A 20,510-nucleotide genomic window follows, 5' to 3' on the forward strand; every position below is an offset into this window, starting at 1 on the left:
ATTGGGAGGTTGGTGGAAGACAGACAGGTAGTAGCAATAAAAACAAATAATTGCTCAATCTAAATTCCATTAAGGTTACACCCCCAAATTATAGAATGTTCCTTCTAAAATGCTAATCTCATCATGGCCCTCTTTTTTATTAAATATGCTCCATTGGGTAGGCTCATTGTTTTAAAGATGAAGACAAAATTTCTTAGTTTTCACTATAACCTACTGTTCCAAGCTATGTTTCCAGTATATCTCCCATAGCAGTAGTTGAATGGTTACAGAGAGTAGCTACTCCGAAAATGATTTTTTAAAGTGTCTTAGATTTTCCATCTTTTGCCTTTTATTCTTCCACTTGTGTTCATATCTTAACATTAAACTATATTCTATTGAAAGGAGCATCTCAGTGATGTTCCAGTAAAACTGGAATTAATAGTCCTGAACCCTTGAAGATGATAATATTGGTACCAACATCTTCTTGAAGGCCCTTTCTATCATTATATCATCATTATCATAAATACTGATATAAGGCTGACTTTTATGATAATAAAACAAGATTGAAGGCCAAGGCAGAAAGATCACTTGAGACCAAGAATTTGAGACCAGCTTGGACAACATAGTGAGACCCTGTCTCTACAAAAAAAAAAAAAAAAAGATGGAATATTCTGACCCTTTACCTGAGTCAAGGAGGTAGGACCAAGTTGAATTGCTTAGAAGCAAACCATAATATAAACTTCTTTGATTTACTCCCAGCGCGTTCTGTGCTGGAGATCTATGGGTGGAAGCAAAGAATTTTTAAAAAATCAAAATAGTTTTTCCTACTAAAAACTTGGCGGGAATTCCAACAGAAGTAGTCAATAGACAGATGCTATCCAGTGAAATGAGAGTCTCGGGTGAACTGGAGACTGGTGCATGTAGAATCAAAGAGCCTTAGAGTCGGAAAGATATCAGAGATGACGCAGTGAAGCCCCCAGCCATAGACAGAGACCCTTCAATGTCACAGCAGTCCTGCAACTTCTCTTACTTCCACCCTTCTAATTATAGAGAACTGGCTCTTTTACAAGGCTGACATTTTCATCATTAGAACCCAGCTGTTATCTGCACTCTTCTTTATTTTAAGGTATTTCCCCGGAATTAGTGCACATTAAAAATTTTGACATTTTAGGCTACAGAAATTTTGGTTGAATCCTCTTGCTGTACAACAGCCCCCACAGCACTTGCTCTCAGGAGTCTCACCTATCTTAAAATTCCTCTCCTTGTCATACTTCTCTTCAGATGTTTCCAGCATGCACTGCCGCTGAAGGTTTTTGTTCCAGTTATCTTCTGTAGGATGAAGAGTAAGTTCCTAGAGTGCCAAGATGGCAAAGCGATGCTTAACACATCGTCTGACTAATGAAGAATAATTAGAACATTTATTTTCCATGAACTATTTTTCTATTATTGTAGCTTAATATCATGCTAACTTTTTTTTTTTTTTTTTGAGGCAGAGTCTCGCTCTGTCGCCCGGACTGGAGTGCAGTGGCCAGATCTCAGCTCACTGCAAGCTCCGCCTCCTGGGTTTTACGCCATTCTCCTGCCTCAGCCTCCCGAGTAGCTGGGACTACAGGCGCCCGCCACCTCGCCCGGCTAGTTTTTGTATTTTTAGTAGAGATGGGGTTTCACCGTGTTAGCCAGGATGGTCTCGATCTCCTGACCTCGTGATCCGCCCGTCCACTCTTGGTGCCCATTAAAAGTTTTTAGTCAATTACAGTCCTTAAATTTTTTTTTCTCATCAAGTGTTGCCAAGGTAGATATTTCCCAACCTGCATGTGTACTAGAGCGTGTGTTAATCTCAGACCTCTCTGTGATCACTGGAAAATCGCTGGCCATAAACCTCATGTTATTAAACAATAAAATGAATCTAATAATGTTAGAGCCACGTGTGAGGTGCTGTAGAAAGTACCATGTCTGGTAGATAAGTGCTCCTCTTATAAAGAACAGGCTATTTATAACCACTATCTTCTCAAAAGACCGTAGGTGACCAGGCTAATTACCTTTCCCAAAACTAATTTTTAATCCACAGCCTTCCCTTCTCCTTACTCTACTAGAATCCCTGCTTCCAACAATTAAACACCCATCGAGTTAATTTGCTTTCCTCTCACAGAGGTTGATTGAGTTCTTGACTTTTTCTTTCTTTCTTTCTTTCTTTCTTTTTTGTTTTTGAACAGCCGGTCAGATGAAGAAACCCAACCCCTCTCCACCAACCGGAGCCCCGCCCTCTGCCCCCGGCTGGCCCGGAGAGTTGAAGGCCAAAGACGGAGAGGAGGGCGCTCGCTGCTGTGCTCCCGGCCAAAGCGCAGGCTCGGCCTGCCTTATCCAGTGGGACGGCAAAGGGTCACTCTAAAAATTGCTGCAGCCGGGTCTTGTCAGGTGGCTGCTGGTGGCTCCCCACTGGATTTTCCTTCTCCCTCTCTCTGTCTCCACAGATCCCTTCCCAAGAGGAGTCTCCTGCTAAAACTTCATCATCTCCAGTTGACCTACCACTTCACCCAAGGAGGGTAAGGAGCTGGGACCAGAGTCTCCAATTCCTGCCTTCTACATCCTGGTGTGTGTGTGGATGTGTGGGTGGGAGACGGTGGGCTGAGTGTTTGTGGTTGTAGAGCTATTTTACTGAAGGGAGTCTACAGCTGGGTCAGGTGGTTCATGTCCCTAATCTGAAGTTGGGAGACAGAAAACATTTTTTTGAAATCTGAGAAATGTAGTGTGTTAGGAGAATGTCACAGTAACAGAAATGCGTGACAGTGATGCGCTATAAACGTAAAACCACCTGTAATTTCTAACAAAAATTCTAAATCTCTAAAGCTTAAGATATATTTTTCTTTCACTGCTTTATGGAGAAGGAGAAGGAGAGAAAATTCTTAGGCTTTGTTCACAAAGTTTAGAATTCTATCTCTATTTTTATCAAGAATCACTTTAACATTTGGTACTGATCAGTTTGGATAAAATGTTACCAGTTTTAACTAAATCTGTAGCACAAATATCAGACAACTCTGAATTCCCAGAAATATAACCTATTGACAAAATGGAAATATCCTTTCTGGAAAAAAAAAAAAAAAACAAATTTGTTGTTTGGCTAAAAAATAGATATTTGTCTTAAATGTGCACATGTCATTATGCTAACATATATTTTATATTTAAAATCATATTGGAAGTGTAATGGCAAAGTGGAAACCACCCCCTGCCCCCATCACCCCGAGGCTGGACTTAAAATGGCAAGCGACAGAAGCCAGGAGGGTTTCTATTCTTGGAGGTAGGGCTGATGAGCCCGGACAGATGCAGCGATAGGAATGTGGCCAGGACAGGGAGCAGGAGCAGCTGATTCGCCCCTTTGGCAAAAAGACATTCTGGGATCCCAGTTCATAGTGGCATGAGAGTGACAGTGACACTTTAGCACACATGGCTTTTCAGCTTGCCCTGTTGTGGACTCTCTCCCAGGAAGCACGGGTGCAGGGCAGTGGGAAGGAAAATGTTCTCAAATATGAAGTAACAACTCTTTTCTGTAACCAGTTCTGGGGGCCTTCTTCTGGGATCAGTTGGGGCCAGGAAGAATTTAAGTGCCATGCTTTCACATGGACTTGCCCACTTACAGACAAGGGTCCAATTATGTGCCATTGTTTGGCAGCGTTATTCTCAGTCCAGTCATTTTGGATCTATTTCGGGTTACGGATCTCATGAAAATGTGGAGCCCACTGTGTGGAAAGTACACATAGACACATGCACACAGTATGTTTCAGACTATCCCATAGGACTCATGGACTCACCTGATACCCAACCCAGATCAGGAATGCCAGGTACAAGTCAGATCATCCAGCTACATTCAAATTTCAGGTAAGCTACAAATCAACTTTTAGTATAAGTATGTCCCCAACACTGCCTGGGATGTACCTATACTAAAATATGATTCATAGTTTATCTGAAATTCACATGTAACTTGACATCTTGTATTTTTATTTGCTAAATCTAGCTGTTCAGACCCAGACATATAGATCCCATGTAAAGAACCCTTGTCTCAGTCAGTTCATCCCTATCTGATAATGAGTAGATTCTAGAGATATGGAAGGCCATATTAAAGGGACATTTGATGTAGGAGCAAATTTTGACAATTCTGACAGCAAAAGTCAGCTGTGTATTCATAACTCTGCAAAATTATAGAAGCAAAAGTAATGCATCTCTTTGTTTGACAGATGATTAAACTGAAATCCTGATAGGTTGGACGTTCTGAAATGGGTCTATCAAGCAGTTAGAGCAGAATGAACACCAAAACCCAATTTTCAGTTCTGTGATGATTAAAAACTCAATTTCTAACCTCCTCTCCCTCCAATACACAAAATACTAGGAAAGAAAAAGAGCCATTTTACTAAAGTTTTCAACAAAACCCAAACAAAAACTTTTGTACTGTGTCCTTGTATCCTATATCCAGCCTTAGAGAACAGAATTGTAGTTAACTTTGTGCATAGAGTCTGTATTCTTTATAGATAAAGTTAGGCACAGTCTCTAGCTAAGTGGAACCATATGAAATTGAAAGTATTTGCTTTTAAACAAAAAATGATAATTTCATATTCAATCTAATACTTCTAAAGGAAGTGCTTGATTATCTGATAAACAAAGTCATGCAAGCCCTCCTTGTCCCTATTTATTTGGCTTATCTAATCTATTGGATTTTCACATTCTTACTACCCTTGATAAGATAAAGAAATCCACAGGATCCCTGTGTCTCCAAACAAATTTATTTTACATTCAAAAAGGTAACTCTTTTATTCCAGTATTTGGAACCAGAACGAACCATTTCATGTTCTCCATATCAAAATTTTAATTTTATAAACACCAGCTATGCCTTGCACTGTCTCTATCCTCCCATGTTAGAAAAAGCTAACTTTTAACCTACTACAGTTTTTATCCTACCCTGGATTTAAAGAAGACAATATAGGGGGCCAGGGTTTCCATGGGTTTGAATTTTTGCCCCAGCACACACTGTACACTTACTTATGTGATCTTGGACAATTTTTTTTTACTCTTTCTGATTCTTAATTTCTTCATTTGTAAAATGAACATAATATAAGCTAACTTTTAGGATATCTGTAATATTTAAATTTAAAAACTAAAATTATGTAAAGTACTTAACCCAGGGCCCAGCACATAGTACACTCTCAATTAATAAATGCTAGCTATATAACTGTCTTTTTAGGTGAAAATGGAGCTATCCATTTACATTAAATACATAACACAGATTCCTGCTCGGTGATGTATATTTAAGAATTAATATACTTAAATTTGGCAAATAGAAAAGATGATGAAAAATGTGATGATTTACATAATTCTACCCAACTGCTTATCAGGTGTTGAATACGTGGCACTAGAAATGGCCCAAGAGCCAGGATCTGCAGTGGGCATGGGGAGGGGAGTGTGGAATTGCCTCTCTCTTACCCTTCTGCCCAGTTTCTAATGAGCAGCTCTTTCAGGGTAGTCAAGAGGCTGCTCTACGTGATAGCAGATAGAGCAGAGGGAGAGAGACTGTGGAGTTCATAGCCAGGGAAGGTGAATTCTCTGGGCTTCCTCCACAGAATGAAAGGATAGCTCCAATAGCATAGCGAGCCTTCTACAACCCTCTGCATCCTGTGCAAAGTCTTTTCTTTGACCCAAAAAGGGAAGGGACTAGCAGTGCCTCCAAATAGCTGTTCATCCCATTACACAACCTCAGCTGCTGTGGCTAAACCTGCTCCTCTTTCCAGAATTCCTACTATGGTAGGAACAGTGTGAAAAGTGCAAGCCACCAACAGTCCTGGTGGAAGCTTGTAAAGTTCTTCCTCCCTTTGATCCCAAAAGGCAACATGTTAGAGCCCCCCTTAGGTAGCCAGGGAGAACCAAGCCTGCTATGGTTTAGGAAAAATGGAGAAACGGCCTTCACACTCTCCCAGCCATGGGCAGTTTAGCAAAGATGCATGCATTGCCATGCAGACCATAATCCGAGTCAAAGCCCTCCCTAGGGTATAGTAATCATATCCTGGCTGATGGCCCTGGCTACCAAGCTTGGGACGCCCTCAGCAGCTGACAGTAAGACATTCACTCTGTTAAAAAGAAAAGAAAGAGAGAGAGCTTAAAAATAAAAAAAAAAAAAGAATAAGTAAAAACCCTCATCCAACTTTACAAAGTTAAAATATTAATTGAATCAAAAAGAATGGAAAGTTTCAAAATGTATTGCTCAGCATGTAAGTTATACTCTATATATGAACACATACATGTAACTCATTTTGGTAATACCTCTTCCTCACAGCCACATTTTGACTGTCATTGTGACCATCATTGATGATGACCTAGGAGTACATGGTGAACATTTGTAACATTGTAGAAAAAAACAGTGAGAGTTCCTGTAAGAATTGCTCTGACTACATGTTCACGTGTGACCTGGTTACTGGTTAATATGTTTTTAAAAATACTCAATTTTTTTCCAGTCATCTATTAGCCCGTATCATCAGCCTCAAAGCCCAGCACTATGACCAAATTAGTAAATGGAAGTGAATTAAATTGTTCCACTTTCCTTTCCTGTGCATATATATTACTTTGCTGGCCTTTTATGACTTCTTTCCTTGAAGATTGCCCTTGCTCTTAACTTAAACGTAATTGTGGAAAAATCCTGGTTCGTCAAGTGGTATGCTGTGTGTTTAGGCGGGTGTGTGTTTGTTTGCACCCAGTGTGACATGCTTTGTGTCTGTACCCAGAAAGGCTCCAATGTGAGGGGCCTGGAGAGTTTGTTGAAGCCTTTCCTGTATGCCCCATGAGAACTTAGCCTCTGATTTCTGATCCCCCATAAAGAGGGAGCTAGTCTTTTCTGTAACAGGGCCTGCAGCACAAGATGGGGCTTATTATTAGTTGACCACAGTTCTCCTCAAGTTGAGAAAAGCAGTGGCTTTGGGAGATGCAGGAGCAGGGACACAGGCAGAGCATTTGTTAGGACATAGTAACGAATGAACAACTCTGCAGCCCTGAAGTCAACATTAGAGCTTTGCTCAGCTTCAAAGCAATGATCCTGATCCTCTGGTTCCTCTGAAGGATCTGCAGCAGTGTCCTTATTGGAGGAGCATGGCACAGAGTGAGAACACTTGGGTGGGTGGGTGGACAATCTTACCTATGAGTTACAGACCCGGCAATGAGATATCATGGTAGCTCTAAAGAAAGACTGAATTTATGAGTATAGATAGGAAAATCTGGCCACAAAAAAGTTGCTTGCAGGCTTTGATTTCAACGGTTTCTTTTCTTGAGACAAAGTCTCGCTTTGTTGCCCAGGCTAGAGTGCAGTGGTGCAATATTGGCTCACTACAACCTCTGTTGTCTCCCAGGTTCAAGTGATTCTCCTGCCTCAGCCTCCCGAGTAGCTGGGATTACAGGCGCGCATCACCACGTCCAGCTAATTTTTGTATTTTTGGTAGAGACAGGGTTTCGCCATGTTGGTCAGGCTGGTCTTGAACTCCTGGCCTCAGATGATTCACCCACCTCAGCCTCCCAAAGTGCTGGGATTACAGTAGTGAGCCATGGCACCCAGCCTGACTTCAAGTTTCTTAAATGACCTACTGCCTGTTCCTCTCCTTCTCCCCACTTTGGAGAAAGCTAAGTAAGCCAGTTACCTCTAAAAAGTAATTTCACAGGCTCTAAAAGGCTTCTTTTAATTAAAAAATATATATAAATACATATGTGTGTGCATGTGTGTATCTATCTATACGTTTTCAGTAACGTTATAGATTACCTGAACAACATTATCAATTGCCCTGATTATGATGTTCTATTTATAGAACATTATACCCAACAATTGCAGAATACAAATTCTTCTGAAATGTATGTGGTATATTCAGCAAGTCAGTACATATATATGAATATATGTATTCTACAAAGGCTACTCTGATAGAAATTTGTATGTGAATCATAGAAGGACACTTATTTACAAAACAAAAACCATGCATATCTGGGAAAAAGAGTAGATCTGCCCATTAACTGGTTAGCTTGGATTCATTTGTCAGACTAGCTAATGTATTACCCAGAGGGATCTTAGAGAAATAGGATGAGGGCAAGAGAATATAAAGAAAAAGAGGGGCATGGAAGTTCCCGTGAGTGGAACAGGCCAGGGCTGGGTCAACAGTGGGAACACCAGGAGTAGCATGAAGGTCAGGCAATGGAGGAAAGAGAAGCCATCAATAGGAAGTAAGAGAAAGAAAATGGAGCAGGAGAGAGCTTTTACTGATTTCACTATTTCGTCTAGCCTCAAGTTGTGCTCTCTCTTCCTGGAGATTTCTTAGTCTTTCCGGATTGCATATGAATTTACCAGGTTCAAGCCTTCTTGGCATCCAACCTCCTGTATGTATTGACCGAACATTACTTGCCCAACTATCTCCCTCATGACCTCAGCCATCTCTGAATGCATGTGACAGGCTGAGTCACGCCTCCCTGCTTCAACTTGAAACATTTCCTCTACTTCTAATAACCTTCTCCCTCCTATACATGCTGCTCTTTAAAACCCTTCAGTTACCAAGACCCAACAAGATTTATGTTATCTGCAAAACCTCCCATTCTAACACCACCCCACCACATAGTCCTTTTTATTTGAATCCTTAAATCCAGATGCACAATCTGTTCCATGTACTCTGTTGCTTTGCTCACCCAACCTATAACTAAATGCCCCAAGTTTTCTGAACTTTTGGGGTTAGCCCTACCTATCAAAATAAAAAACTATTTCTCAGGCTGTGTATTTGCATGTATTCCCTTTCTCTCCCTGGCGTTTTTAAAAATCTCGTAGAAATATTTACATGTTCCAGAACTCTTCCCTTGGTTGCTGTTTGCCACTTCTTTTCTGAGTCACTATGTGACTGTCCCATATTGCCTCCTGCTCCTCATGACTGCTTGTCCATGATGTGGTGGCTTTCTCTGATTCACTTCACTCTAAAGTTTAAACAGGCTCCTTTCTTTATTCCCAAAGACAACTAACAAAGGCTATTGCTTGTCATGAAAATGGTTCAAATTTTTTGAACATTCACTTTTTGTCAGGTACTCTGCAAAATGCTGTTACAGACATTTCCTCATTAGGCTTTCATTGACAACCCTAGAGGCAGGCACTATTATTATCTTCTCTTAAGAAATAAGTCAATGGAGACTGTAAGAGGCTACATAATCTATCAGGCTAGGTAATCTATCAAAAGTCACACGGAAGATAAGTAGTAAAATTGGTATTTATGTTATATTTTCATTGTCATTCTATTTGAAATATTATCAAAATTTCTCCTGTGATTTCTTTTTTGACTCATGGATAAAGTAAAAGGAAATTGTTTAATTTTCAAATATTGAAAATTAAATGGTTTCCCTAGACGGCTTATTGTTATTAAATTCTAATTTAATTTCATTTGGATCAGAAAGTATGCTAAAATATTAAGATCTCTCTGTAAATATTACGTGTATATCAAACAAATTGAAATAGCCAAACAGCTACTGCCCTGAGCTTCTCTGAGTCCCTCTCACCCTTCCATCCTCTCCTGGGTCTCTTATCTCTTGACTGAAGAATTACACAGTGTACCCTAGGGAGTCACTGGGACCCAGGTCCAGCACTGTGGCCTGAATCCATTTTAGTTAGTAGATGTCCTGTTTTATCAGTGATTAATATTTTAAATATCACCCTTACATGCTACTTATGAAACAACATCTTAATGATGGATAACAGAATATTTAGCATTTCAGTTTGAGGCACTCAGATTACTCCTCAGACTCAGGATTTCCTCTAAAACAATGAACATTTACAAGCCCTGTATCTATATGAATTTAAAAAAATGGGCCACAGGAGTTCTTCCAAGAACACAGACAGGACTTTCCCCCCAAAATTTACTCTGCTGTGCTTACCTAACTCCTTATTAATATTTTGCATTTGCCATGTCTTGTCTCGCTAATACAAATTACATCTTCTACGGCTCCATCATTCCCAGCGCTGTGCTGCCCACACCAAGATGGATATCTGATAACCGCTTGCTGACAAATATTCAAAAGTTTCTCCCAGAAAATCCAACAAGGAGACACTCAACACGTAAATTAATACATCTGAGCATTAAAATGATAGTGGGTTCATAATCTATTTTCACAAGGTAAGGACACATTTTGCATTATTTGCAAAAAAAGAATGAAGGATATATGTGCTATAGTCTTGTAAAAAAAATAAATGTGAATACGATAACTGGAGCTTAAAGAAGAAAACAAAAGCCCTGGAAAAGAAATAGACCATCTCTATTTTCTGCCTACCTGCTACTCTTCTTCTGCATGAGTAGGAACAGGAGCAAATACAATAGAAGGGCTACAAAATTACTTTAACACACACCACCCATCAAATTGATAACCCTTCAAGGAGAGCCAAAGCTGAGTTTTACTCCTGAGGATGAAATTACAGTTGGATTTAAAACACACACCACCCCTCCCCCACCCCCGCATACACACACACAAAACAAAAACAAAATTTGTAAACCACCTAAATACATAAATGCTTATCAACAGGATAATAGTTGAACAATGTATGATATACCCTTACTATGTGTTACTATGCACTGATTTTAAGGAATGAGGTGGATTTATACATATACTGCTATGGAAAGATGTACATGAGTTACTGCTAGTAAAAAGAGAAAATTGTTGAATAATTAGCATAAACCTGTTTTGATATAAGTTTTCTGTAGTGTTATGTTGGAGCTGGTTTACACTGGCTCACAAGAGCTGATTGTTGAATTTTCAAAAATTTTGCAAGCTGATTGTTAAGCAGTTGATAGCTTGAAATCAGCCATGATGAGTGTATTTGCACCAAAGAAATCATCAGATTAGACTGGGCAAGGTGGCTCATGCCTGTAACCCTAGCACTTTGGGAGGCCAAGACAGGTGGATTGCTTGAATTTGAGACCAGCCTGGGCAACATGGTGAAACCCATTCTCTTAAAAAAAAAAATACAAAAAACATAGGCAGGCATGGTGGCATGCACCTGTAGCCCTAGCTATTCAGGAGGCTGAGGTGGGAGGATTGCTTGAGTCCTGAAAGTCAAGGCTGCAGTGAGCCAAAAATCACACCACTGCACTCTAGTCTGGGTGATAGAATGAGACCCTATCTCAAAAAACAAAAGGTTAAAAATACTTGTTTTTCCAGTCTGTTGCTTGCCTTTTAAAGAGTCAGTTTTGTTTCATGTTTTTATTTTTCTATATTCTGATATTTCAGTCTTTCCTTTTATGGCTTCTGGATTTTGTGTCAGCTGAGAAGGGCCTTCCCTTCCCTAAGATATAAAAACAAAAACAAAAACAAGATCCCTAGCTTGTTCCGGTTGATATAAGTTTGTGTGTGTGTATATGTTACTTAGATATTTAATTCATCTGGAAGTTATTTTAGTGAATATATAGAGTAGGAAATCAGTTGACCTAATGCTATCATTACTAGTTCTTGCCCATTGATTTTTAAGCGCCACATTTATCCTAATATATATACTCACACACATACACTATATAAATATATAAGTAAGCACACACATATATACTGTATATATCTATACACACATACACACATATACGGGTTTCTACCCTTTATTTTGTTCTGGTGAATTTAGAGGTTTCTACCTTTTATCTTATTCCACTGAATTTCTTTTTATTTCTGATCCAAAATTTTTAGTTCCTCTAATTTTTTACATCTGGTAAGAATTCCTTTATTTTTAAATAATATTCCTAGATGTTCTTTTATACTCACTCCCTCAGTTAAACTCTGAAATCATTTTATTAATTTCCAAAAAGAAAAAAAAAACTTATAGAGGTAGCAATTAAAATTTCATTGAATTGACATCCATCTCTTCATATAGGACTGTAGAGTCCCTCTCTGTTAAATCCTCTGGCAAAATCTGATAGTACTTCACCATACGTGTCTTACTAAATTCAAGTCAAGTATGTATATCTCTTAAAATATAACAGGTTTCACTGCTACTGCAAATGAAATAATCTTTCCATAATATTTTCTATATTTCATATGGATTCCTGAATTTTAGTATTTTACTGAGGAAAATCTTCAGAGTGTTTATAATTCACTTTTTCATGAGAGTAAACTAAACCCTTTAAATGATAATTAACTACTATTCTACTGTATAGCTCAATCAGAAAATGTTGGCTGGGTACAGTGGCTCACATCTGTAATCTTAACACTTTGGGAGGTGGAGGCGGGCAGATCACTTGAGGCCAGGAGTTTGAGACCAGCCTGGCCAACATGGTGAAAACCCATCTCTACTAAAAATACAAAAATTACCTGGGCATGGTGGTACACACCTGTAGTCCCAGCTACTTGGGAGGCTGAGGCAGGAGAATCGCTTGAACCCGAGAGGCAGACGTTGCAGTGAGCCGAGATCATGCCACTGCACTCCAGCCTGGGCAACAGAGAGAGGCTCTGTCTCAAAAAAATTAAAAAAAGAAAAAAAAAAAAAAAGAAAAAGAAAGAAAACATGGCCACTTTTCTGTATAATTACTTGGCAATACAGTTATGGAGAGATTTCATTTGATAACATAAATCTTCCTAGAATTGCCTTCAATGTTTCATGCTGAAGTAACCTATCTGTAAAACATGCATCTAGTTTAATATGTCTTTAAATCTATTTTTTAAAATTAATCTATCTTATGCCATGAAAACTATTATCTTATGAAAAAGTTTCTCAGTGTAGTATTTCAAAGTCCAAAGCACAATTAAAATAAAACTATGCCTTTTTTTCTTTTTTTAGCAAGCTCTTGCCTGTGACAGTGTATTTGCCAACATGGCACCCAAAAAGAAGATTGTCAAAAAGAACAAAGGCGATATCAATGAGATGACTATAATCGTAGAAGATAGCCCCCTAAACAAACTGAATGCTTTGAATGGGCTCCTAGAGGGAGGCAATGGCCTTAGCTGCATTTCTTCTGAACTAACAGATGCTTCTTATGGCCCCAACCTCTTGGAAGGTTTAAGTAAAATGCGGCAGGAAAACTTCCTATGTGACTTAGTCATTGGTACCAAAACCAAAACCTTTGATGTTCATAAGTCAGTGATGGCTTCATGCAGTGAGTATTTTTACAACATCCTGAAAAAAGACCCGTCAACTCAGAGGGTGGATCTCAACGATATCTCACCACTAGGCCTGGCCACTGTCATTGCTTATGCCTACACTGGAAAGCTCACTCTCTCCTTGTATACAATAGGAAGCATTATTTCTGCCGCTGTTTATCTTCAGATCCATACTCTTGTAAAGATGTGCAGTGATTTTCTGATACGGGAGATGAGTGTTGAGAATTGCATGTATGTTGTTAATATTGCTGAAACATACTCCCTAAAAAATGCAAAAGCAGCAGCCCAGAAATTTATTCGGGATAACTTCCTTGAATTTGCAGAATCGGATCAGTTTATGAAACTTACATTTGAACAAATTAATGAACTTCTTATAGATGATGACTTACAGTTGCCTTCTGAGATAGTAGCATTCCAGATTGCAATGAAATGGTTAGAATTTGACCAAAAGAGAGTAAAATACGCTGCAGATCTTTTGAGCAATATTCGCTTTGGTACCATCTCTGCACAAGACCTGGTCAATTATGTTCAGTCCGTCCCAAGAATGATGCAAGATGCTGATTGTCACAAACTTCTCGTAGATGCTATGAACTACCACTTGCTTCCATATCATCAAAACACATTACAATCTAGGCGAACAAGAATCCGAGGCGGCTGCCGAGTCCTCGTCACCGTTGGGGGACGCCCAGGCCTTACTGAGAAGTCCCTTAGCAGAGACATTTTGTATAGAGACCCTGAAAATGGGTGGAGCAAGCTTACAGAAATGCCAGCCAAAAGTTTCAATCAGTGTGTGGCTGTGATGGATGGATTTCTTTATGTAGCCGGTGGTGAAGACCAGAATGATGCAAGAAATCAAGCCAAGCATGCAGTCAGCAATTTCTGCAGGTACTTGATCTTTTATCAGGAACTGAAATGGTTCAATATTATAGGGAAATAGCCCTAACATAGAAGTAAATTAATCTTGCTTATTAGCTTAGTCCATTGGCTTAGTAAATCAACAGTAATAGTAATGCCACCTTACGTATGTTCAGCACTTTATATTACATAAAGTGTGTTCATATATATTTTGCACTATAGATTCCTGAAGCAAGCCTGTGAGGTGGGTGGGGAAGATATAATTATTCTGATTTTACATATGAGAAACCTGATACCCAGAGTAGTTATAACACCAGTAAGCGGCAATTCACATTTACTCATTTCTAGTTGGGTACTCTTCACAATACACTGACTTTTGATAGAAATTAGGTACAAATTTAGTTTTTAACACTAAGTAGTAAGACAGAATAGAATAAAACAAAATTTATTTTAAGTGACTACTACTGACAACGGTTAAATTCATAATTGGCAAATAGAATGAGATCACTAAAACTGTGGCAGCTAACTCTTTTGAAATACTTATTTGAAAACCGAATAACAGAAAATGTGTCAATATTGTTGACACATACAGAAAAGAGTAAAAGAGTAAAACACATCCTTCAGAAAAATGGAATTCAAATGCCATATTATTTTATATATTTATGATTAAAAATTAAACTTCCATTTATATGAAATGTTCAGAAAATCATGCTTATATCATGGTAGTAGTATGAAGTCAAACATAACTAATGAGCAAGATCTGAAAATTTGTGTAGCACTTCATGAAAAATATTCTTTATTATTCCATATGTGTGTATGCATTGAAAAGAACACAATTAACTGATTTTCAGTGTTTAATTTGTAACTATAGTTAAGTTCAATTTGGGAGTTACATGGGACAAAGACGAACATCAGACTGAAGGAGTGAGTTCTGTATTTACAATATTTCTGAACTATGTCAACAGGAAAGCATCAGTTCACTATGCTTATTTTGCTCCTGCTGAAAAGACACCTGTCAAGTCGCTTTTTGAGGTGTTGATTTCAGTGCTTATACATGGATGGTTCCAAGCACTGAAAAAATATACATATATTTATCCCTAAACTAAAAAGTCTTCCCTACTAATAAGTGCTGGAAAATAGAAAAGTATCCAAAGTTAAGCCTTTGATGATGCTTTCAGACGTGAGTTCCATTGCTCTCAGTCTAACAGACAGGAGAAGACTTTGCTGAGTGGCTTGGGCTTCACTGTGGCAATGGCCAAGAGAGGTGTAGGAATAAGGGGTTTGCGGGAAATGGAGAAATCCAGTCAGTCAATTCGTATCTTAAACAGTGAGAGGGAGCTGGGAATGGTTGGCCTCTGAAGATATGCTGAATTGACTTTAATATAGCGGTGCCCTCCTCCGATCGCCACAAATGCCCAGTCTCCCCTATGTGCACATCTCATAAATCCCGCTGTATGACAGATATTTGAATGTGGAGGAAACGGGGGCTGAAAGCTCAGTCTCTGTGGGCTCTTCTCCAAGCGGCCCCATAAAGGGAGTGGTTATAAACGCAGGAAAGGCGGGGGCGAGGGGTAGTCAATGCCTGCTTTGTCTTTAACAAATGTCACACATTTTTACTGGCTGAGAGGGAAAAGCCAGCCTCCAGGTGAGGAGCTGGACCAGGTCCTCGCCTCCTTGCAGGGGCAGTGTCAGGCTTCCCACTATGGTTTGCAGAGTAACATGGGGTCCCCAGCTGCCGCCGACAAAGCTGTTACATCTTCACTGTCATTTCCAGATACGATCCCCGCTTCAACACCTGGATACACCTGGCCAGCATGAACCAGAAGCGCACGCATTTCAGCCTGAGCGTGTTCAACGGGCTCCTGTACGCCGCGGGCGGCCGCAACGCAGAAGGAAGCCTGGCCTCTCTGGAGTGCTACGTGCCCTCCACCAATCAGTGGCAACCGAAGACGCCCCTGGAGGTGGCGCGCTGCTGCCACGCCAGCGCGGTCGCCGACGGCCGCGTGCTGGTGACCGGAGGCTATATCGCCAACGCATACTCGCGCTCTGTGTGCGCCTACGACCCGGCCAGCGACTCGTGGCAGGAGCTGCCGAGCCTGAGCACACCCAGGGGCTGGCACTGCGCGGTCACGCTGAGCGACAGAGTGTACGTGATGGGCGGCAGCCAGCTGGGGCCGCGCGGGGAGCGCGTGGACGTGCTCACCGTGGAGTGCTACAGCCCCGCGACCGGTCAGTGGAGCTACGCGGCGCCGCTGCAGGTGGGAGTGAGCACAGCGGGCGTCTCGGCGCTGCACGGCCGCGCCTACCTGGTGGGGGGCTGGAATGAGGGCGAGAAGAAGTACAAGAAATGCATCCAGTGCTTCAGCCCCGAGCTCAACGAATGGACGGAGGACGACGAGCTACCCGAGGCCACCGTCGGCGTGTCCTGCTGCACCCTCTCGATGCCCAACAACGTGACTCGGGAATCCCGGGCCAGTTCGGTATCTTCTGTGCCAGTCAGTATCTGAGCCCAGGTAGATGAAGGGACGCAGAAAGAACACGTTATTTATTCATAGAGCCACGTGGTTAACCTCTGAGTTCGCGAAAAGGAAAATATTTAACATTTACTACACTGATTGTATTGTAAAATATGTCGAGGCACATGTCCTGATGGCTTTAAATTCCTGGTATGGCATAATCTACCTCTGTCTTTTTTTTTTTTTTTTTTTTTAGATCAAAATACAGGGCCACGGCCAACAAAAGAAACAATTTATTTCAGCGGCCACTGGGTGGCAGACAGAATTCGTTATAGGCACTGTTCCAAGGCAGCATGTTTCCTAAATGTATAGCGGTTACACCCACATTTGAGATTTTTTTCCTCTACACTTTAGTACACTTGAGGTTTATGTAAGTGATTTCATGTTCAAAAGTTTATTTTCCTCTCTCTCTTTTTTCTTTAGGAAGTTGAAGATATTCATATAGATTTTATTTAAAAATGGAAATTGTCGATCTCCGTAAAGACTTAAGATTTAATTCTCTATTTCAATGCAATTTTTCCCCCATATGTGATTGAGTAAAGGATTTTGAAAGATATCCCATGACAACGTAATAAAGCTTAAAACAAGATCTGACCTAAAAGGAATAGGGATTCCACCCAGGGACCCTAAAGTTGATAACCTTTGCGTTAGTGGACATTTCTCTTTTTCCATGCCCCAGGCCCCAGTTTATTTTCTACCATAAAATCCTGCTCTCAATCAAGGAATTGATTTGAGTCATTTAATTTGTAGTGTACATTTAAGTCATGTGGTTGTTTCAACTAGAAGGATTTGCATTTTATCCTTTGTCCTCTGTTAAAGAAGAATTTCACATACCCTGGGAGCCTTATCCTCACCGTAAAAGCTACACCAACCTGGTTAAAGACAACCTTGGCCCTAATGTACACCCTTCAAAGATCACCAAATAAAACTATGTCCCTAAGGACCATTAGCTTGAAGCTTAGAGAGCCTGAAGTTTATACAACTAATAACAATAATTTTATTTGCCCCAATCTTTTATAAGATAAGAATGAAAGAAACATTTGGAATTTGTAGATTTGGTAGTAACTGGATGAATGGGTTCTCCTGTTGATAAATGCCATTGTTTCCCATTTCCTATGGATCCTCCTGATTTCTTAAGTAAAAATCAAACACTCATCTCACATATATAAAAATATATGTTCATTCTGTCCTATTTTTATTAATCTCATCTGCTCCAAATTAGCTTTGGCTTTATAATCAAAGTGTATCCACTTGATAGCATTTTTCTTATATGTTTGCCAAGTTTTGGGGAAAGGGAATGACTGTAGTAAATGATACATATTTTCCTTTTTTATAATTTATCACTTTATTCTTTGACAGTTTATTTGTTTTGGAGAGGAAGTGGCCTATCAATTATGGGTTATGTGCAATTGGATTTTGAAAAATAAAACAAGCAATTTAGGAATTGAACATGAGTTATATGGAAATATAATTTGGTTTTCATTCATCTCATCCTCTCCACCTTGTGTAGATAGGTTGTTGCTAGAGTTATGATATTTATTTCTAAAATATGTTATCTGAACTGTGAAAAGTGGTTCATATAGTACACTTTGTGGAACAATTTTATATCATTGCCCCTTATGAAAAGTTCAGTCTCTGGGTATTTAATGATAACACTCAGGTAATGGCTACAAATGCTGTAAATTAAGAACAAGACATTATTAATGTAAAAGCACTGGGCTGTTTCCTTATCCCACACAAAGAATCTTTTACCTTGGTATATGTGGATATGGTATATTGCCTTGGTGTATGTATATGTGTGTATACGCACACACTCATACAACTGAGAAGCCTATAGTATACGGTTACTTTTTAGAGAAAAGGTGTTTTATTTGTGGACTACAGATCATAAGTGGGCGAATAGATATAATTCCTTGATGCACACTAATAGATGTGTTCCCATTGACATCTTAGAAGTATTGTATGAAAAGGAGGACCTAGGGCTTGAAATGAAATGAGAATCAATCAGTTGTAACATTACATGATGGAATAATGAGAAGAGATACTGAAACTAGAGGATTTTTCGTCTATCAAAGCTTGATAAAATAGGTTGTGCAAAAACTTGGCAGTGGCTTTCTAGAGATGAAACTGGAGACATGTTAGAGCTGGAAAAATCATTTAAAATTACTATTTAACTTATTTTCTCCATTGTTTATCTGAAAACTCAGAAAATCCACATATGTGAGCTTACCAGATTCTTAGGTACATTGCTGTTCCCTCTTCTGCTTCAACAGTTAGGAAAATAAAGACCAATATGAATTTGGAATGTTAGAATTTCTGACATACCACATTGGCGAGGAGTATGGAATGTAAAGGTTGATGAAAGTTTCATATCCTGGAACATCTTGCATTGCCAATTGAAAGACATAAAAGTATGCAGAATCAAAATAATGTGTGTCCCCTTTCATGTATAAGCAAAACATATTCTTTAAACCAACTATTGAAGCAGTTGCTGCTAGAAACCTAGTTTCTCCAGATTTCCCAAGTGGAAAATATTTAATGTTTTTAAGCTTACATTCAATTACTCTCCAGAATCTTAGGACCCAACCATATATTTCCTTTTATTTTTTATTAAAGAAAAGGACTTGTTATTTTTGTAACGTCTGAGTCCTGTGATCAAATAAAAGCATCAGTTCAATGTATCAGAGAAATTGCATGTTACTCAGCAGCTGAAATAATAAAATTCAAGCTCTCTTTTTCCGAATGGGCCGGAGACCTGATGAGAAAGTCTCCAGGAAGCCAAACTTTAACATAGTTTGTCCATTTTTAGTCAGGTTCTCGGTGCCAAGTTGTCATCCCTGATGCATTAGTTGCTTTCAGTGCACTGAATGAATTTTATTTTTACTTCCTATATTGTAAGAATGGTTTTGAATAGAAGGACAGTGATGGTACAGATTCGTATAATTTTAAAATATGATCAGATGGTAGTGAAGTGTTATGAGTGAGGAGGTATAATTGATGCCATAAGAAAGTGAGTACTGAATGGTTCTATGATTTAAGGTAGAGCAGCAGTTGTAGTAAGTGTATTTTACAAATACACATGTAAATAGAAGTTTACCTGGAAATATGTATGTTCTAAAAGGTCAACTTTTTAATTTTATTTTTTTGCTAGTTATCCTGGCCAAGTGTCTTCAAAACTCATCCAAGTTACTAGGCGAAAGAAACTAAAATCACCTCATTAATTTTTTTCCGTTAGTTACAACCAAATGAATTTATGTAATCTCTGAATGAGCTAGATCCCTATTCCAGCCACTGATGAATAGGTTCTCCAACACAAGGCAGCATTAAAAGGAATTACTTTTCAGTATTTCTTTTCATGCCAAAAAAACCTACAGCATAATTTTCCAAACAGTGCTCTATTGGTAATTATGAGAATTAAACACACTAAAATATTAAAGATTTACCCTCCAGCACATTCTTTGGGTAAAGACCATTTAATTTGCCCTCTCAGGGAATTTGAAATAAATTATTTGTCTTGGATATTCTTTAAAAACTTTTTATTTATTTAGCGAATTTTGGCAAAAAAAAAATTTCATTTGCTTAAAACATTCTGGTACTATGTAAGGAACAACGAACTAAAATGTATGCAGTGTTATTTTGTAATCTCATCACTATCAATAAAGCTGCATTCAATAAGACCTTAGTCAATGACTAAATATGGGCAGTTTTGAAATATCCTTTCTCTGATGATTGGGGTGTTTGGTTTCTTTCTCTACTTAGTTTTCATGATGATTCACCTAGACGAAACAACAACAAATGACAAGTAATTGAAAAAATGTTTCAACAGCTTGAAGACTAGTGAAAGAAAAAGGTATAAAACATCAATAGAGACTTGCTTTGTAACTCAGAGAAAAGCCCAACTCTGGTCTAGCTCAGCCCTGACTGTTTAGAAGTCATAGGTTAAGTGTGCTTTATCTTCCCATTTCCACCCTGACCACAGCCAGCTTGTCACAGGTGCATCATCATTTGCAACAAAACGTTTTAGGAAATAAAATCTCATTGTTG

General features: G+C 39.2%; 1 protein-coding gene across 1 annotated transcript; it reads left to right on the top strand.

Moving 5' to 3' along the window:
- Window positions 1-2,420: 2,420 nt before the first annotated feature.
- Window positions 2,421-20,161, top strand: KLHL31 (kelch-like family member 31). The gene is made up of 3 exons (XM_011960203.1): window positions 2,421-2,522; window positions 12,776-13,980; window positions 15,725-20,161. Exons 2-3 carry the CDS (start codon window positions 12,809-12,811, stop codon window positions 16,455-16,457), a joined length of 1,905 nt encoding a protein of 634 aa, XP_011815593.1. The 5' UTR covers window positions 2,421-2,522; window positions 12,776-12,808; the 3' UTR covers window positions 16,458-20,161.
- The last annotated feature ends 349 nt before the right edge of the window (window positions 20,162-20,510 follow it).

Source organism: Colobus angolensis, unplaced genomic scaffold (genome assembly GCF_000951035.1).
Source record: "Colobus angolensis palliatus isolate OR3802 unplaced genomic scaffold, Cang.pa_1.0 Scaffold51, whole genome shotgun sequence".
NCBI lineage: Eukaryota > Metazoa > Chordata > Mammalia > Primates > Cercopithecidae > Colobus > Colobus angolensis.

What these genes read in the sequence shown, in the direction of transcription:
- KLHL31 (XM_011960203.1), top strand. Translation starts at nt 12,809, where the DNA reads ATGGCACCCAAAAAGAAGATTGTCAAAAAGAACAAAGGCGATATCAAT. An exon ending in GCAGTCAGCAATTTCTGCAG is followed by an intron (nt 13,981 to 15,724) that starts GTACTTGATCTT and finishes TGTCATTTCCAG; the next exon opens with ATACGATCCCCGCTTCAACA.